At 45.5% G+C, this 18,766-nt stretch overlaps 1 protein-coding gene across 1 annotated transcript in view; it reads right to left on the bottom strand.

Moving 5' to 3' along the window:
- ADAP1 (ArfGAP with dual PH domains 1) overlaps positions 1-18,766 on the bottom strand; it is a 100,025-nt gene that overhangs the window by 17,403 nt on the left and 63,856 nt on the right. Inside the window, exons 5-6 of the mRNA XM_032771006.2 lie at positions 7,721-7,833; positions 3,613-3,759 (exon numbers count right to left, since the gene is read on the bottom strand). Of these exons, the coding sequence (XP_032626897.1) occupies positions 3,613-3,759; positions 7,721-7,833 (260 nt within the window). The remainder of the gene's footprint in view (positions 1-3,612; positions 3,760-7,720; positions 7,834-18,766) is intronic.

The following is an 18,766-nucleotide window of genomic DNA, read 5'->3' as shown; positions in this document are numbered from 1 at the left end:
CACTGGGGATGAATGAGGCCTTGTGACAGTAGAGGGAAAAGTCCCAAATCAGGTCATTCCTTTATAGCAGCAGTTCTCAAACTTGATTGCACGGCAGCCCCTGCCCCCTTCTGACAACAAACACGACCCCAGGAGGGGGGACCGAAGCCTGAGCCCACCCAAGCTTCGGCCCTCAGGCTTTGGCTTCAGCCCTGGGCCCCAGCAAGTCTAAGCCAGCCCTGGTGACCCCATTCAAAGGGGATCGTGACCCATTCTGTGGTCCAGACCCACAATTTGAGAACTGCTGCTTCATAATCTACATAAAAACAACAGCTACATCAGAGGTCTGACTCTTCTCTCACTCACTGAAGAAGAGCTCGGTGTAAGCTCAAAACCTTGTCTCTCTCACCAACAGATGCTGGCCCAATAAAGATATGATCTCACTCACCTTGTCTCACCATTGTAATGCAGAAATAACTCCAGGGCGAGAGGAGAATCAGACCACTAGGTCCTTCTTAAAAGAACAGACAAAGGCACACAAACCACTTCTTCTATGAGGCTGTTCAGCAGGGAGTTTATCATTTTAAAAGAAAAAAACTGGCCTTGTCTGGGTTTCCCCGTATGTTTCATCTTGTCTGTATCTGCCTCTCAGCTGTTCGGGACAGAGAATGTTTCTATTTTGTGTGCTGTACAGGGCCAAGTAGATCATCAGCACTAAACCAATCATAAATAGTCATGATAACAACTACGTCTTTCATAAGCAGGAGTCGCTGGAGTAAAATTGTTGCCAGGGAATTGACTGTCCATGCCATGAGTGACAACTTGCGATGTTGAACAGCTATCTTGTGATCACCTCCCTTGTACAGGACTCTGATACCTTGTCACAGCTTTCACATGTGGGGCAGCGGGAGTTTTTGGGGAGAGCCCCTGAAGGGCAGCTCATTGAAATTCAGAAACACACTGCACTATTAACTGTGACTGAGTCTCCTGGTGCACTGAGAAATGAACTGCAGCGTGCTAAGACAGAGAAGCCACCACCACTTGATTCAGACCAGTAGGCTAAAGAAACATAGCTCTTTAGGTATATCACCAAAGCAATCACAAGGTACGCAGACACAATCAAGCACCCCTTCCTGCCTACGGCAACACCTACCCATTTAAAAATGGGGAATCGGTGTTTGCTTTCATCCATCCGTCCACCTATCCTTTGCTAGCCAGAAGAGCTAACACCATGGAAGCACACATTCTACTGACTAATCTGACCGGACACACTAACTGCTGCCTATAAGGAGGGTCAGAACTAAGCAGGAAGCCAGTTCAGATCCACTGCAGCGCAGCACAAACGTGTTCTCAATAATTACCTCACCTGAATCTGTCCCAGGGGAAAAGAGATCACTTTTGTTACAGATCTATCAATGAGGCATTGTTTCCTACTAACACCATGGGCCTGTTTTGTCTGGAGATGAATTGGGGAGTTAATCTGCCCTGCGTCTGGACTGCTTGCCACTAGGAAAGCTGTTGGATTTACGAGGTCTGTGTGGACAGATACTGAGCAACTGGTTAAGCAGCAGGGTGATCCTTCTCCTGCAGGAGCGGCTAGTACTGTGAAACCCTGCTGTGCTATTCTGACAGTCCCTGCTTAGTTTCATGCAGTGTCCAAGGATGAAGGCACCTTGACAGCCAAAGGAAAATAAATCCATAAACATGACAGCCGTGGGCTTCAATCTGATGACCATTTCTGGGCTGGCCTTATGATCCAGTGGGTTCCAAATAGCTGGGGGAAAGAAATAAGACTGCGAGATGGCTCCTGTCACTCCAGTCCCACTCTCTGAAAAGACACCAGTGATGGGAGCCAATCACTGGATCCTATGAATTGCTAAGCTCCCTGGGTCTGAGCAGTGACTGATCACTGAAAAGGCAACGCAGGGTCATCCCTCCAGCCCCCAATTTCTCCCTTCTATTTAGCACAGAAGTTTTCAACCTGTGGAGCGCACTTCCCAGAAAACTGTCACCTCCTGCCACGAAACGGCGGATCAGAACCTGGTGGGAGCCTCCTGGCCCACTCGGGCCCCTGGCTTTTCATTCTAAATGCGCTCTGTGCTTCTGATGCATTCTTGCCTCTCCTGTGAAGAGCCTGTCGCTAGCCAGCAATGCCCTCTGGAGCTGGCCCCTGCCTGCAGAGCCTGGCTGCCACTAGAAGCTCCCTGAGGCGCTTGTTCACTGATGCCCCTCAGCTCAGAGAAAACACGTGGGCAGTCACATCCACCTCCTCCCTCCCTCCACCATCATCTCTGGATCCCTGCTTCTAAGTCTGAGTCTCTCAGGTGCATTCTGAGTTGCAGACCCTGAAGCGTCTGTCCTCCTGACCCCACCAGGTGTTTGGACACATTCCCTGCCAGAGACCACGTGGCTGTGGGAGCTCTGGTCTTAGTTATACCCTTCAGGGACCACATGGCAATAAAGCAAGGCACACAGGCTTAGGAAAGGGATTTCTCTCTCTCTATCCCTACGTAAGAAGGACAAGAAAGTTACAGATCTATGGAAAACTACAAACTGCTGAACACCCCTCTCCAGCTGATCTCATCCCCTTTTGTGAGCCTGAGATAGGTCCTCAGGGAAGGCATGGTACCTCCAGCCTCCACTCCTCTGCTGGGCTCTCTCTTCCTGGAGATGGAACAGCTTCCTTTGGCTTGGAGGAGGAGCACACCTTTTGAAACAAAATCTATGCCCCTCTGGCTCAGGTGGTCAAACAGGGAAACAACAATTCTCTCAGCCAGGTGCGTAGGCTGGAGGAGGGTGGGAATTCGAGACCCCTCCACCCTCCAGCTGATTTCGGCATCGAATGTCTATTCATTGTCATTGGCCCTATGGGGGACAGCCCCATTGTTTCACCAGAGGAGAGCCATTCAGTCTGGATGGCCCTTGATGGCAGCCTGTAGCAGCTTTCCAGACACAGCTTCCCCCCTACCTCATGTTCCTGCTACAGAGTGGATGATCTAATCCAGAGCCACGGCTCCAATTCACACAACCCAACGGAATTCATAACTGGAGGCAGACATACCCCCAAACTGTCGCAACTGCCTCTCCAATATGGCTGCCATACAGCTGAGGGGGAAGTGGGTTAGGACTGCATTTTGGGGTGCCCATGGGCAGCGTTGATCTTACATATATTTAGAGAGACAAGGTGGGTGAGGTAATATCTTTTTATTGAACCAACTTGTTGGTGAGAGAGACAAGCTTTTGAGCTTTTACATAGTACATGCATTTATTTAGAGGCATTCAGGGATCACTTGGTTTCTTCCATCCCCCTCCCCAGGAGGCTCTGCCTCTTCTGCCCCTTCTATTTGCTTCCTATTAAATAAAAAGAGAATTTTTATTGCCACTAACCCCGTGGTTCCATTGCTTGGAAGACGCTAGGCAAGGCACCACATGTGGCTGTTCTACTGCATCTAGGCTGGAGTGATCAAATGTCCCCATTTTATAGGGACAGTCCCGACATTACCACCACTCCCATCCCAATTTTTTGCCTTGATATCTGTTCCCCCTACGTGCATCCCTTAGATCAGACTCTGTGGATGCACCCATGTCACCCGGGACCTAAACCAGCCTATTCTGTTAGCTCTGAGCTCTCACCTTGCCATCTTCATGATAGACAAAGATATTCCTTGTGCTGTTGTCCTTCAAGTAAGTGATTTGTAGTCCATGTGGGTTCCCTATTTTTGAAGGTTGGAAAGTCGCATTTAAATGTTCAATCTTCATAATAGCTTTGGGTTCTTTTGCCTGGAAAACACAGTTGAATGAATAAACATCTGAAAAGCAACCAGAAGAGCATCTTTCAAACCAGCGTGCAGTTCATGTAATCAGAAACGCTCCCTATTGAGGCTGCTAGTCAACAAAATGGCCTGGTGATTATGCAGCAAACTTACCTAGCCCACCAGGAATGGCTGCCGTCAGCTTGAGAAAGTGTTTTGCAGCGCTGGGAAATACAGCAGAGTTGGTATAATACTATATAGCACAAGGGGGAAGGTTCAGGCCAGAAGAGGGGTAAACCAGCTAGGTCACAATACAGGATGCTGTGCAACACAGTGACTTCAGACATGCCTTCTCCCTAGCACAAGAACCGCCTCTCCCACGCCCTTCTCAGGTGACCTTCCTCCTGACTCCAGATTCTCACTGGCATCTTCACCGGACTACTAAATGGCCTGTACTTTTGCCTGGCTGAGCACTATTACAAATGTGCTTAGCCAGGCAAAAAATACAGACCACCTACCAAATAGGCCAAGATGCTTTCAGCATCCCAAGCATCCTGGACCAGTCCACTGCTGGCCTGGCCTTGCCAATGACAATGAATCTCTTATTGCCATGCTATCTGTCTGGACACGAAGTGCCAGTTTCCACATGGGTCATGTTTTCTCTCCTACACAAACACATTTGTTTGCTTTTAACTGAACTTCTCACATTGCTCTTATCTGCCCCCACACTGGGAAGTCCTTAGGCAGAGCAAGAGACAGCAGAGCACTTTCCAACTCTCGCAAAGGAGGAAAATCACTTATTTCTCTGGTTAGATCTGTTTTACGGATTAGGTCTAAGTAGGAGTCTGGGAGCTGGGACCTCCTGTGCACTAATCCCAGGGCTGACACAGACTCCCTCTGAGGCAGCTCACTGAACCTCTGTAGCACAGGTTCCACTCATATGAAGTAAGTCTAACAATTAACCTGCCCCAAAGGGGCCCTCTGTGGATTTAGCTACTGAAAGTGAATAAAGCCCTTTGAAGATTAAGGACCCCACTCGGTACCACTGGTTTTATGCCACTGTAGCTCCCTTCACTTACAACTGGGTGCAACTGGTGTAAGACAACGGAGAACCAGGCCTTACAAGTCCTATGCACCGTGCATCAGAACTTCAGCTCGTGCAAATCAAAGTAGCCCCACTGACGTCAGTCAGGGATCTTGCTCTGCAAGTGCTTTTATTTATTTAGCGTGTGCATGGTCATCTAGCCAAGCGATGGCATCTTCAGTGGTGTGATGCAGGTCTTCTAGGCCACCACTGAATCTAGTCAGCAGGCATTCATTGACAACATGCGGCATTGTCTGTGTCGCGCCGCAGTTGCGCAAACGGCTGTGACAAAGGCCTCTGCAATACTGGTTGGCTGCACAGAGACCTCGCCCTGTCAGGAACCTGTTCAACAGGAACCACTGGCGACAGGGCAGGTCAAAACCAGGCAGGCAAACTGTGGGATCGGTGACGAGGGACTGGCTGGGGATTGTACCAGATCCATTCCCCTTGCCAGAGCATTCCTGCCCTAACATCCTGGCGTGATGGACGAGACCGTAATGGGCGACATGATGGCAAACATGCAGCTGGTGGTTTAAAAAGGTCATTGTGCAGCAGCAGTAACTTGCCAGTGGCAACCTCTCATCTGATCTGAGGAGGAGCGATATTGCTCAGAACTAGGAGCCATGGGAGCGGAGTCGGACGCAGGGTGCCGGAGATGATGTGCATGGCGGAATGTAACTGTGTATCCACCAGTTTGGTGTGTGACAATCGACTCCAAACTGGTGTACAGCACTCCGCCACCGAATACGACGTGGCAAGCGCTGATGTCCGCAAAGTTGAAGCAGCTGATTTTTACCATGTGCATATGGTCAGACTAGCTGAGCTCCTGTATCCCAGTGACCAGAGGGTAAGTTCCTACCTCACAGCAGATACAAGTGTGCAGCCTTGGGCTCATGAAGCCTTACGGTGGTTTCGAAGTGGATGTGGATGTGTAAGGTAGTGGGGAAATCCAAGCAGGGCAGAGTGTGTGGACAATATGGTTCCCATCACACCCATGGTTGGTGCTGGCGTCACACTGAGTACTGTGAAAGAACTTTTTTTTTAAACCACTGGAGTGGGCGACAGCAACTTCATCTGGGTTACCGGAGACTCTCACTTCCTTTTAGGCCGTGATTGCATTTCTGCCACCCACAAACCAGGACTGCCTCAAAGAGCATGTGGCGGAGATGACGTCAGCGATACCCCTCTAAATTAGCCGCTGGGAATGGAGGAGAAAGTACCGGGACAGATGTTCCTCCCTCCATTACCATTCCCCTCCATGATGCCATCGCTCATCAAGCAGCCAAAAAAGACTGCTGCTGATTCAATCCACTATTATTTTAACAGAATTTTTGCCCACGGCTTGTTAACAAAAGATCTTACAACCATTCAGCCCGTACACAAAACGGCTGGCAAATCTTAGGATTGAGGAAATAAGGCTGACATTAAAAAAAGGCTGCAAGGGAGCAGAGGGATATTGCTTCAGGCGTGAGGGAAAGGGATCAGCTTTTTAAAAGTGACACTGTTTCGATGGTTAGTATTGAATCTGAATGTCACTCCTGACACCACTAAATGAAGTGGCCCAATGGTACTTACAGATAAGCACCAAGATTGGGGTTGGGGAGTTGTGAGGTGAGGGGGGAGCGAGGGAGGCACAGCACTGCTTGGGTTTGACAATAACAAAAGTTCTACTTGGGTGAGAAAGAGAACTGTAGTGTGGGAAATTAAAGAGAGGATTTGGGGGTAAAACAAGTAAAATAATGTCCAGTGTCCATATTTCACCACATACTTTCATCCAGCATTCATACAGACTAGCTGCACCATCATGCATTTAATGGCAGCGCTGTCTCCAGCACGGAATACTGTTCAAAGACAGAGCACAGCTATGGGTCAAGAGCAGCCAGTGGGGCAGGTGGCAAATCAGCTTCTCTTCCCTACTGACTGGGGCCCACAGAGGTGCCAGGTTTTCACAAGGACAGCAAGGCATCCCTGGGTTTATGTAAAAAGGCCACGAAAGCACACTGGATTTCTCTGCTTGGTGAGTGCATGACAGTAAAGTTCCTGTCCATTCATCACAAATGTAATCTTTTTTTAAAGGCTCCACGTTTCACTAGATGAAATCCATTCCTGAGAAGACAAATACTTCCTAGCTTGACACTGAAATATGAAAAAACAGATGCATTTTCCTTTATGACTGTTTGCCATGGTCTTTAAGGAAGCATTCAGACTCCAAAGGAGAACTCTTCACTGCCTGCCCCCTGTGCCCTTGGAGTTTACAAGCCAAGGACTGCATCTGCCGTAGGCTTTCAAATTCCTTCTGCTATCCAAACACCACAGCGGGCCTGCAGCCTCTCCTCTGTTGTGTGGTATTGCCTCCACCACAGTGGGGCTGCAGACATAAAACTGATGTAGAGAGGATTGGCGGCTCCTTATGATCTAGCATCGCAGAGCTAGAGCCAAGAGAAACTTCTTGCTCCCAGAAAACAAAGATGATGGGACCAGGGAGCTGCAGTACTTCACACATGTGGGCCCAGATTTTTAAAGGTATTTAGATGTTGCTGTGCTCAGTGTTGCAATGCGTAACTAATTTAGGAGCCCAAATATCATTTTGAAAGGGGATTTAGGCACTTAGGAGCCAAACTCTCATTGAGAGTTGACGGGATTTGGGCTCCTAAATCCCCTTTTAAGATGAGATTTTGGCTCCTAAATCAGTTCAGCATTGCACCACTGAGCCCAGCAACACCTAAATACCTTTACAAATCTGGGCCTTGGGCTTTGTTCCTAGAGCAGGAGAAGAATAAATGACCTGATGTCTTTGAAAAGTTAGTGACTCCTTATGACAAAATGGTACCGTGGGGACTGTTTGATCTAAGACAAACCCAAATGAATAAAACCTCTGGTGACTGCTGTGGCCGCAGATGCTTACATCATTTTTGTTGAAATACTTCAGTGCGCCTTCCCGTTCTGATAACACAAATTTTCTGCTTAAGAACTGTCCGTTGTCACGTCCTCTCTTCCAGAGAAGTCCTTCTCTGTACCCTGCAAAGGAAAGAAATACAGAGAATCACGGATGAAAAGTTTTGTCTTTTTAAAGAGAAAAGTTGAAAAATGAACATTTTACAAGACACAGAGCCAACAGGCCACAGAGCCACCTTTCCCCTCTGACGTGCCTTCCTCACTCTGCTCTCTCTCTCTTTTGGATCTTGTGCTTCAAAGGTTGCCAGTCTTTGATACCACGATTTGACAGGCGGTCTGGGATTCGCACTGCACATCAAATTCAGAGACACTGGGGAAGCCTTCAGAGACACTGCTGAGTTCTTTCATTTGTTCCCAATACACCAACCTCACCAGAATGTCTCACCTCATGAATCTTGCTCATTTTGCTTGTGCAAGGAGCCCTTTGGAACATAACTGAGGAAAGCAGGATCTGGCCCCAGGTGTTGACATTACTAAGGAATCAGAGGGAAAAAATAAAACCCAGTTCCCGGTGGATAGTTGCTGATAAACACAGAAAACCACAAGGACATAACTGACTGCTTTTGGTGTCTGTCTGCTCAGACAGGACATATCCAAAGCCCGCTGAAGCCAATGGAACTATTTCCAAATATGTTTAAAAAAAAAAAACAGGGAAAAACCCCACTTTTCCACTGACTTCAGTGGACTTTGAATCAGCACCTGACTGAGCCCTGGGACACTCAACTACTTTGTCCCACTTTGAGCAGTTCCATCCAGGTCTGCGATTCTTTAGCAAGACATCACAGAGAAGCATGCGCATAACCCTCAGTGGAATATAATATGGACCATCACTAGAAGAAGCAGCTTTCACCACCCATATTGTTCCTGTTCAGTTTCCCCACACCGCTTTCACCAGCACAAAGTCAATCCAAGGATTTTGTTTCTCCGATTATTTTTAAAACAAATCAGGAAAAGGTTGATTTTTATCCTACCTCAGTGTTCCCAAACAGCAAGCACAATGGCAACTAACCACTGCATGCCCTTCTCCAGTGGCACAACAGCCAGAACATGCAGCTTAGCTAGCCAAATGATAACATTGTAAGCATCGTCCTTGCTTTACAACATTTTGTTTGTTTGTTTTTTACAAGCAGTTTCCTACGCAATCACTATAAATACTGATTGAGCTGTTTGATGCCCTCCTTCAGCGTGAGATCTTAATTATAAAAATATTCCCGTCGAGATTTCTCTCTCAATTTCTCTTCTCTGTTCTATTTCATTTTTATTATTGACTCCCAGTAGCTAGGATTGTAAAATGAAAAAATTAAATGCTTTTTAACTTGTAATTAAGCTCCTTCTCTATATGCAAAGTAGCTACAGTATTAGTAGGCAGACTATTATCTGTATGCACATTATAAAACGGCAATTTATAGCAATGCCATCCTGGGAGTGCATTTCAGAAATTTCTACCAGTGATTGTTCTTGTAAATGTCCATCACCACATCAAATTTATATAAACCACAGACAAAAAGAAAGAGAAAAAAGTGCTATTCGATTTCTAGGTATGAACTGCATAAATATATTCTGTATGGCTGAGAGTTGAAGCAAGATAATTTAATTGTATATGCTACTGCTAAAGATACAAACAAAACCCCTAAATGTGCCTATGTTTATAGTTGTAAACCAGTATCACACAACTTTCTTTTCCAAACTATATTTACCCCTTCTGGATTTATGAAAGCAAAGGCCAACCGGTCTCCCAAAAGCTGAAATGGACCTTCCCTGAAGTGTTAATCAAAGCGATCAATGTTAGGTATAAATAAATGCAATGGTGAAAACCCTGCTGTTGCTACTCCTGAATGTGAACTCCGCAGCACAGCATAAATCCAAAATACCCATCAGACTGCTGGAATGCAGGATGATAAATGGGCCAATAACTTGATACAGATGTAAGTGATGGAACTATTTAGAGCCTGTCGGCAGTGCCTTCTTTTCCTTGTCCCTCTGTCGGGGTCAGATATTGGAGCGGGTTTCATTTTTAAAATGCTGGGCCCCGTTGTGCCATCCCCGACAACCCCTTTGGCTGCCAGTACGTACAAATGTGTGCTACCACTCTGGGAAGAGCACTTGCATTTTCACCCATCTCTAGGGATATCCCATAATACATTATTGACAGTCTTATCATTTAAAATTAGTACAGGTTGTGCACAGCCACACACACACAGCTATGAAGCATGCACAGCTGCTGACTTTCATTTTTCTGGGTGGGTGCTCCATCCCCACTCCACCCTAGACCCTTCCCCCTTACTCCACCTCTTCCCACCCCTACTCCACCCCCTCTTCTGAGCATACCCTCTCCCTTGCTCCGCCTTTTCCCACCCCTCCCACCCGCCACTGAACAGCTGATCGGCAGGTGGCTGGTGGGTGCTGAGCAGACACTATTTCTTTTCCCCTGGGTGCTCCAGGGCTGGAGCACTCATGGAGTTGATGCCTATGGAAGCAGGTGTGTAACAGAAAGAATCCCTCCTTGGAGCTAGTACTCACTCATACACAGCACCGTACAATCCCCGTTACCTGAGGTCGGTTGAACCAAAATATTTCCAAGTGCCACAAGTCCCACAGACTCACTATCCTGATGCCAGCCATTCTGCGCGTCTCAGCTGGTCCCTCAGACCACAGCAGAGTAAATCTCTTGAGGAACTGCTCACCACCTCTGTGTGCAACCCCTCACTAATTTTTCACGGTCAAAATCCTGCTCAGTGGTTTTCCTCAGACTCTGTGTAGCCCATCACCCACCTTGTTCACCTGCACTAAATCCAGGATAAATGAGTCTCAGAGCTGATCCCAGGTACACTGATGTAAATGGTCAATGGAGTTATTCCAGGTTTACAGTAATTTAAATATGAGCAAAATTTGGCTCCATTATTCCATACTTCTAGCCAGCCTGCTCCCATGGGATCACCAGGGTGTGTTACACAACTTCCTTTACAGCTACCAGATCACCCCAGCAGGGCTACTGTCTTTACATTCTGTAGTCAGTGAAATTCTTCTCCCTCCAGCTCTCTTCCTCCCTTCTTTGGTGGAAAAGCTCTGCCATTTTAGGTTAAACCTCTGATGATTACTGCACGAGCACAAGCAATGGAGACATGTATGATTCCAAAGAACGAATATAAAAAAAACACAAATATTATCTGCAGAACTGCGAGTTGGAACCAAAATTGTTCTGCACCATTAGTCCCTCCTTTGCAATGACCTCTACAGGCCTCCTGTCCTCGGAGGACAGAGTGGGCCAGAAACTCCAATTCAAACTACAGTGGCATTTTTTTTCCTTTTCTCTTTTTCTTTCATTTTTAAATGAAAAAAAAAATATCTGGGCTCAACAGGCACCTGGAGCTCTGGGTGCATTTCACCAAGCAGTAGAATTGGGAGCCAGTAGCAAGCTCAATAGTCAGAAGAAGAAGAGAAGAAGCAAGCTGAACAATCCCATATCTAATTTTGGCCTGTATGTGGCCCGCTAGTATCTAGTGTCAACCTGGCCAATAACTGCAACAGCTGGGAATATCAAGATGAGCATGAAATACACTGATTGATGCCAGAGGACTCTCATCACCGCCATGGTACAAATTAATTCACTTGACTTCATGAGGAACTGAAGCTTTGAAGGCTTCCTAATAAGACACATCTACCTGTCAAGCCTGTATCCATCAGTGAAAATGCTACATACTCTGTACACGATGGATCCGAATGGGAATAACGTGTTTCTCCTTTGAGGGCGCTGACAGAAGACAGATAGTCTGTAGGTGACGACTAGTTGATATAATATGAAAGTGCAAGATTTGCTTCACATGAGGCAGAAACACGTACTGGGTCCTGATGGTCTGTGTCTGTTGGTTGCTCTCTTGAATAACAAATGTCATACAGCTTATTCTCAAAGATTTGCCATGTGGTTTACAGATTAAGGGTAGATATTTAAAGTGTTTGTATTTCCTTGAGGAAATCAGTATTCAGCCTGGAGCTAATGGAAGGGATTGGAGAATACATCAGAAGCCATTTCTATTCGTCCCTTTAAACTAGAGAGGCAGCTCCAGAATTTCAGCAGCACTTAATAATATGAGGCATCTGGGAAACAATAACGCCTCTTAAGAAGCTGCATGACAGGCCAGCCAGAGGCTGAATTTGATGGGGGGAAAGATATTACCAGGAAAGAGTGAACAGAAAGAACATTTTATGTCTGCCTGACAGTGACCAATATCAAAGCCAACAAAGCATAGAGGGGAAACATTCCCCCCCCGCCCCTTAAAATCTCACCTCCAGTTTTTCAGAGTTGCCAACATTTCAGATGTTTTGTCCAGGATAAAGGACAGCTGGGGGCTGCTGGGCTCTCAGTTTCCAGGGCTGCTCGGAAGTGTTGCGGTTCAGACAAAGTTTAGATGATAATTATCTCAACCACTGGAGGCTTCACAATCCTCCTTCCCTACAAGCCGAACCCCCACAACAAACTTCCCATGCCTGTTGCACGTTGGCAGAGCTGCTGGGGGGAGGCTATCACACCTTGCTAGCTGAGGTAGCACTCCTAGGCCCCAACACACACCTTCCCTCCTGCACAAAATGATCCTCTTACCTGACTCTCCTTGCCAGGCAGGAGTGCACACTCCTTCTGTCAGGGCCGTCCTTAGGATTTATGGGGCCCTACGCAGTATTATTAAACTGGTGCCCGTATGCTGGATGGCAGCCCAAGCTCACAGCCTGGTGGGGGAGGGGGAGGAGGGACTTGACACCAAAGGATAATGAGATGCCCGGCCTGCCTCATGGTGGCGGAGAGTCACAGTTCCCCGCAGAGACTCCCATATCTTCTCCCTCATGCAGAATGGACATAAAGAAAGTACCTAATTAAAAGCACTAAAATTTGGGAATAAAAAATGTCAGTCACAGGTTTTTTGATATGCCCTGAAGTTTGTCAGAGATTTATTTGCAAAAACTTGGTAGTAAGGATGAGTAAGCTGTCCTGCTGAATACAACATTACATATAATAGAATACATGATGGAGCTCTTCTCTGTTTTACATTTTCTTAATCAGTATTTCTAAGCTGAATTTATATTTAAAAAATACTCAAACCTTAAGCCAGCATTCCAGATTACTACATATTTAACTCACTGAAACAAAGACATTATTTTAAATTAATCAGAGAGGTTTAGTGTGTTCATAACAAGTCATTTGCTCTTTAGAAAAAGGGAACAAGTAATTTACTTTGTGTGCTCTCCATCACAAGAGACAAGGTTATGAAATTTCACCACTTTAAAAAAATATGTTTCCAAGATTTTTAGGTATAACAAGATTTTTTATGTCTTACTAAGGTACTGATTTTGCTGAAGAGGGGTTCTTTTAAAACCTAGTTCATCGGCTAGTCAACAGGAAGTAAAGAAAAGGGAAATCTTTGGGTCCAGCTATCTGGAAGGAAGGACTGTGTCCCTTTTTAAGGGCTCTCTCAGTGGGGAGTGCAGGGAGAGTGGTGAAGGTGATGGACAGAAACGACAGGAAGACTAGGAAGCATTTTTTTTTATACTTAAGTAATAAAATGTGTATTTTACGATAAGGGACGGTCTTTTGAAGGATTATTTAAAAAACTGTAGTCTGAAGATCCAGCATTTAAGGTAAAGATGATTGTGCATCTAAAACTCTATGCAGCATTTTTAGAAATGGGTGATTTATTATATCTTCAACAGCTCACATAATGAAATATCTTTTAAACAAATTTTAACTAAGGTCCTGTAGGCCCTGTGCGCATATTACATTAATGCACAACTGTTTTTGTCAGTAAAGTCAGAAACTGACAGTATAAACAATGTTATTTGGCATAAGCTTTTGTGGACACTGAATGGATTCTAGCCACAAAGCTTATGCCCAAATATGATTTGTTAGTTTCTGAGGTGCCACAAGGACATCGTCTTTGTTTTTTGCTGAACAGACTAACAGGACTACACTTCAGAAACCTGTCAGTATATACCTTTCAGGTTGGCAAATGCCTGTTAAATGGCTTTATACCACCTTGAATGTCTCTTTAAAACAGTTTCAATGGTTGTGCTAATATAGGTCTGGCAAGGTCTGGAGGTTTTTTCATTTTTAACATACTAGATTCCTTCCAAGGAAGACTCGACCAGGCTAGAGCATGCCGTCATTGGAGGCCTGCGGAAGCATACAGAACAGGGATAGGAAACACAAGAGGGTGACATGAAGACCCAGTGGTGCCCTCAAATTTTCAGGTGCCCTAGCAGCTGCCTATGTTGCGCGCCAGCCTAAGGACGAGCCCTCCTTCTGTTACCACCGCCACGCGTACTGGTAGCCACAGGCACATGGTTCCACTGCCGAAGAGCCTCTTCATGATTGAGAGGAGGGCCCAAAGAACCAGGTTCCTAACCAGGTGGGTCACAAGGTCAGTGTGCAGGTCCCATGAGCACAGGTTAGACAGCTCTTGTGGCCGCTACATCAGCAGGAGTTCCTTGGCAAATCCCGAGTGGGGATGAGCAAAGGCCGACAAAGCTTGTGATGGCAATGTGGAGCTGCCCTTAGACACTACAGCTGTTGAATTTTGGGGTGAAATGTTTGTCATATCACTTTTCAGCACGGATTACTCGCCAGCATAAATACAACAGATGATGATTTGGCATGGTGTATCGAGCATATTTATTTGTTTGCCTAAAGCTAATTAAGTGTTAGGAACAAGCATAAGGGCGGCCACCAGCAAGAATCACAGAATTACAGAATCATAGATATCAGTCGTTGGAAGGGACCTGGGAGGTCATCTAGTCCAACCCTCATCTAAAGCAGGACCAATTCCAACTAATCATCCCAGCTAAGGCTTTGTCAGCCTGACTTTAAAACCTCTAAGGAAGGAGATCCACCACCTCCTAGTAACTCATTCCAGTGCTTCACCACTCTCTGAGTGAAAAGTTTTTCTAATATTCAACCTAAACTCCCCACTGCAACTTGAGACCATTGCTGCTTGTTCTGTAATCAGGTACCACTGAGAACAGTCTAGATCCATCCTCTTTGGAACCCCCTTTCAGGTAGTTGAAAGCAGCTATCAAATCCCACCTCATTCTTCTCTTCGAGTTGGTGGCCGCACTCTGAGGCCACCAAAAAATTTGTCCTGAGAACCCTAGTTGCTGTATTGCCATAGCTGCTAATCCCCATTATGCACTGGCATAGATTTTTATAAACACATTGTTCACTTCATTTCTCTCTTCCTTCCTTTAAAGTAATGTCCTTAGGAATTACTTCTCTGGCCTGCCCAAAATGGGAGTCTGCACCCCTGTCAACACTGATAAGTAGAAAAAACATTGGCTTGGACTTGAACTGAACATGAACTCATCCAAGTTTCCTAGGCAAACTAAATACGTCAGAAAGAGGCTCTGATTTGAATGTCTCCGTCTGAAAGATCCTGAAAACAGCTACAAGAAGGCACTTAAAATACTGGCTGCAGAATGGGGGTTGGGAGGGGCTTCCCTAAAAGCAGAGCATTTTACAGGGGAAGCTATTAGGTTTGGAAAACGAAACCTTACTGATTCAGAATGAAAACAAACGTTGAATGTCAGAATTTCCCAAGAAGCAGAAAATCCGTTTTCCGACCAGGTCAACCTGCAGTGCTGACTCACAGGGGTAGCCCTACATAAGTCAATGGGACTTGTTCAGTTATGCAGGACTAATCACAAATATCTAAGCAAGGGTTTGTGGGATAAGGCCCTAAATGGTCTCTTCATCTACCACAGAACGTCGCCAGCTCTTTCTTCTCTTACTGTAGTGGTGCTAAAGAGTTTAGGCTGCACAGCTTCTTACAAATAATTGCATAGTCATTTCTTTGAACAAATACACTTACTACCAGTTAAGTGTTTACTGGTCTGTAGAAAAGACTTTATTGGAGATGTCAGCATCCCCATGTCAATTAGGAGGGAGTGAGTGGCTTAGGGACTGGCTAATGAGAGTATTGGCTCTAGGTCACTGGTCCATATCTGGACCAAATTGGTTGCAACTGATAGTTGTTACCAGCTGAGGTTGTTCAGTGGCCTGTATAAAATGGGAGTCTCACCAGAAAGGCAAACAAGTAAACGCTGAGTGAGCATGGAGACTGAACTACACATCAGGTTGAGGCACACTTGCCAGGCCAGTGGGAGGCACTGCGGCTACTTGTGTTATCGCTTTTTTGTAACTCAATGAACCTTCCATTGCTAGTTCTGTCATTCTGGCACCCGTCAGGATCACTCAAATACTCGAAACAACCAGTCTCCTTGGAGACTAGATGCATATTCTTCACATTGTAACTGGCTGCCAAGGCCCGGGTCTCCACGCACTAGCACCAAAATGGTTTCTTATGCATGAACATATTTCAAATGCAAGAACTTCCAGTCTTTTAACTAATCAGTCCTTTTCTAACAATCACTTAATATGCAAATTATCTTTCCTGAAGACATTTTAAACAGAAAAGAGTTTCCCATTGCCATCAAGTCTGTCTTTGCTGCCTTCCAGGAGCTAATAAACTAATTATTGTCCTGCTGCACTGTAGCGCCTCAGCTATGGAACCAAGCTGCTGATTAAATTGATTGCTTCCACTATACCCAATTAACCCACTCACTCTGCAAATGATTGACTTAATCAGAGGCAATTAGCACTTGAATGGCTAAATCATGCAGGAAGAGATGTCTTGGAAGGTGACTGAGATGCCATGTTAGGGACATCTCTGTGGCCTTCCAAGGGATAACGTCATTATTAATGTATAGATCAGTACTGGAGCAGCCTGAATCGACATGTCTGTGGTTTTGGCTGAAAAATAAAATGGAAGACAGGAGGGGAGAGACTGCATGCACACGGAGGCTATTTTCTGACAAGATTTTGGGGAAAAAATTGACATGTCATTGATGAAGGGAAAGGTAAGATGGGCGAGGTAGGTGAGGTAATATCTTTTATTGGACCAACTTCTAAAATGGAAATGCGTCATTTGCCCCTGGAGATGGAAGATTTGTCATTATCCACTGTGCAGGTGGGGGTGGGGTTGGAATGAGCTTCCCCACATCATGCTGGCAAAGCACCTCCACCTGGTTCTGGAGGACCCATCCTCTACACACAAAATGTTCATTCATTTTCCATGCTCAGCACCTCTGCTGAGAAGGCCAACACGGGAGCCGAATAACATCATTTGTTACTTTCTGTGTGCGTGGGTGTGGCCCATCAGCCCATGCGACGCTGCATTGAGAACACCAACCCCTTTCACACAGGCCACAGAACAGCTATGAGGACGCAACAGCATTTAATCACTAGTGACCTGGCTGGACTCAAACTGGTAAGCTACTGGTTCCAGGCTCTCTCTCTTACACTATATCAGTCCTTCAGGCTATCAAACATGAACACAGATTTCATGCAAGGTATCCTTTGCCACAACATAACACAGAACCACTTAAAGACCAGACTTGTAGGCAGTGTCAGGACTATATGGCGTTAGAGATAATGTACATAGACATCATCCTCTCCAAAACCTATGTACTGGTCTGGATGAATCACAGATCAAACACTAGCCCAAGAGACAGCACATTCCCAGCAATTTCACACAGAGCAATATAGCAAACACAAATACTGACCTCCAGGAGTTCAAGCGGTGAACTAATAGCCTCAGAAGCAAGAATGGAGACAAGTTTAGACCACATCCGGGTCGACTTTTGGGCTAGAGCCAGGAGAATGGTAGGTAAGGAAGAAAAAACTACATCTATATAGATCAGGGCAAAAATACGTATGCTATTTTGCTGTTTCTTAAGCAAGAGAGCATTTTGAAATGAAAAATGTGTAGTTTTCCCACTACTCACCTGTTGGAAATCAATGTAGTGAAATGGAGCCAAAATACAGTGTCTCTAAATGAAAACATCAGATGGAGCTTAACAGAATGTTAGAGTCCTTGGTTCACTTCTAAGAGCACTGGACCTTTCCTACGTGGATCTGTGTTGTATTGAAACACAAGATCCGTTTCTGAGATTTAGGGTCCTGTGAATGTCATCATGAACAAATTTGCATTGCAGGCTCCTGTTTGAAAATCCAAATTGCTTCTAACTAAATCTCCAACAATAAAGCTAAAATCCTTTAAGCCTGTGATGTTTGCCACCATTTAAATCTGATTAAAATCATTCATGACACCAACTAAACCTAACATCAGAAAACACTCCTGCCAATTCTGACATTACCCAGAGTAATCCAGACCCCCCTTCTCTCAGATAGTTCTCAGCTAAAGGGAACATAATAGGAGATCGTGTATCTAATCCAGCTTTATAAGTTGCTTTTAGCTAGTTCCTTTAATCACACGTTAGGACTCCCATTGGAGCAGCTCTCAGCAAACAAGAAATTAATATTTTCATTAATATTCCCTGATGGTATCAGAGATGACATCCTATTGTTCCTTCATTTATTGAATCTATAGTTGGCACATAAGGGATAACATATGGCAAGGTGCCCAGGTGTGAAATGAAAAGAAGTCACTGCTGCGATGAAAGGTGGCAGCTATTCAAGTGACCAGAAGACTGCACTGTACAGGTTAGTAATTATACAGTTAGCTGCTGGAAGGGGTGGATGCACTCCTGGTTATTACAGCTTCCATGAATGCCCAAGGGATGAGGAAGAGGGGTTAGTTTACCTGTGCAGCAGGCAGTCAGAATCCTGAGACTTGCATTCACTGAACACAAAGGGAGAAAAGCACAGAACCCCCAACAGCACTAGAAACCCCATAGGGTGCAGGGCTGGTACTGGGGAAGTTCATGCTGCACCCTGTGTGCACTCCCCAAGAAGGTATGTCCATGCACCAGGACACAGCATGCATACACTGGTCCTGGTCCCTGGGAAGAGACTGTCTAGGAAGGAGTATGGCAGAAAGAGATCTAGGGGTCATAGTGGACCACAAGCTAAATATGAGTCAACAGTGTGATACTATTGCAAAAAAAGCAAACATGATTCTGGGATGCATTAACAGGTGTGTTGTAAACAAGACAT

The sequence above is a fragment of the Chelonoidis abingdonii genome, chromosome 9, assembly GCF_003597395.2.
Source record: "Chelonoidis abingdonii isolate Lonesome George chromosome 9, CheloAbing_2.0, whole genome shotgun sequence".
In the NCBI taxonomy this organism is placed as follows: Eukaryota; Metazoa; Chordata; order Testudines; family Testudinidae; genus Chelonoidis; species Chelonoidis abingdonii.
This window is presented reverse-complemented; position numbering and strand designations above follow the sequence as displayed.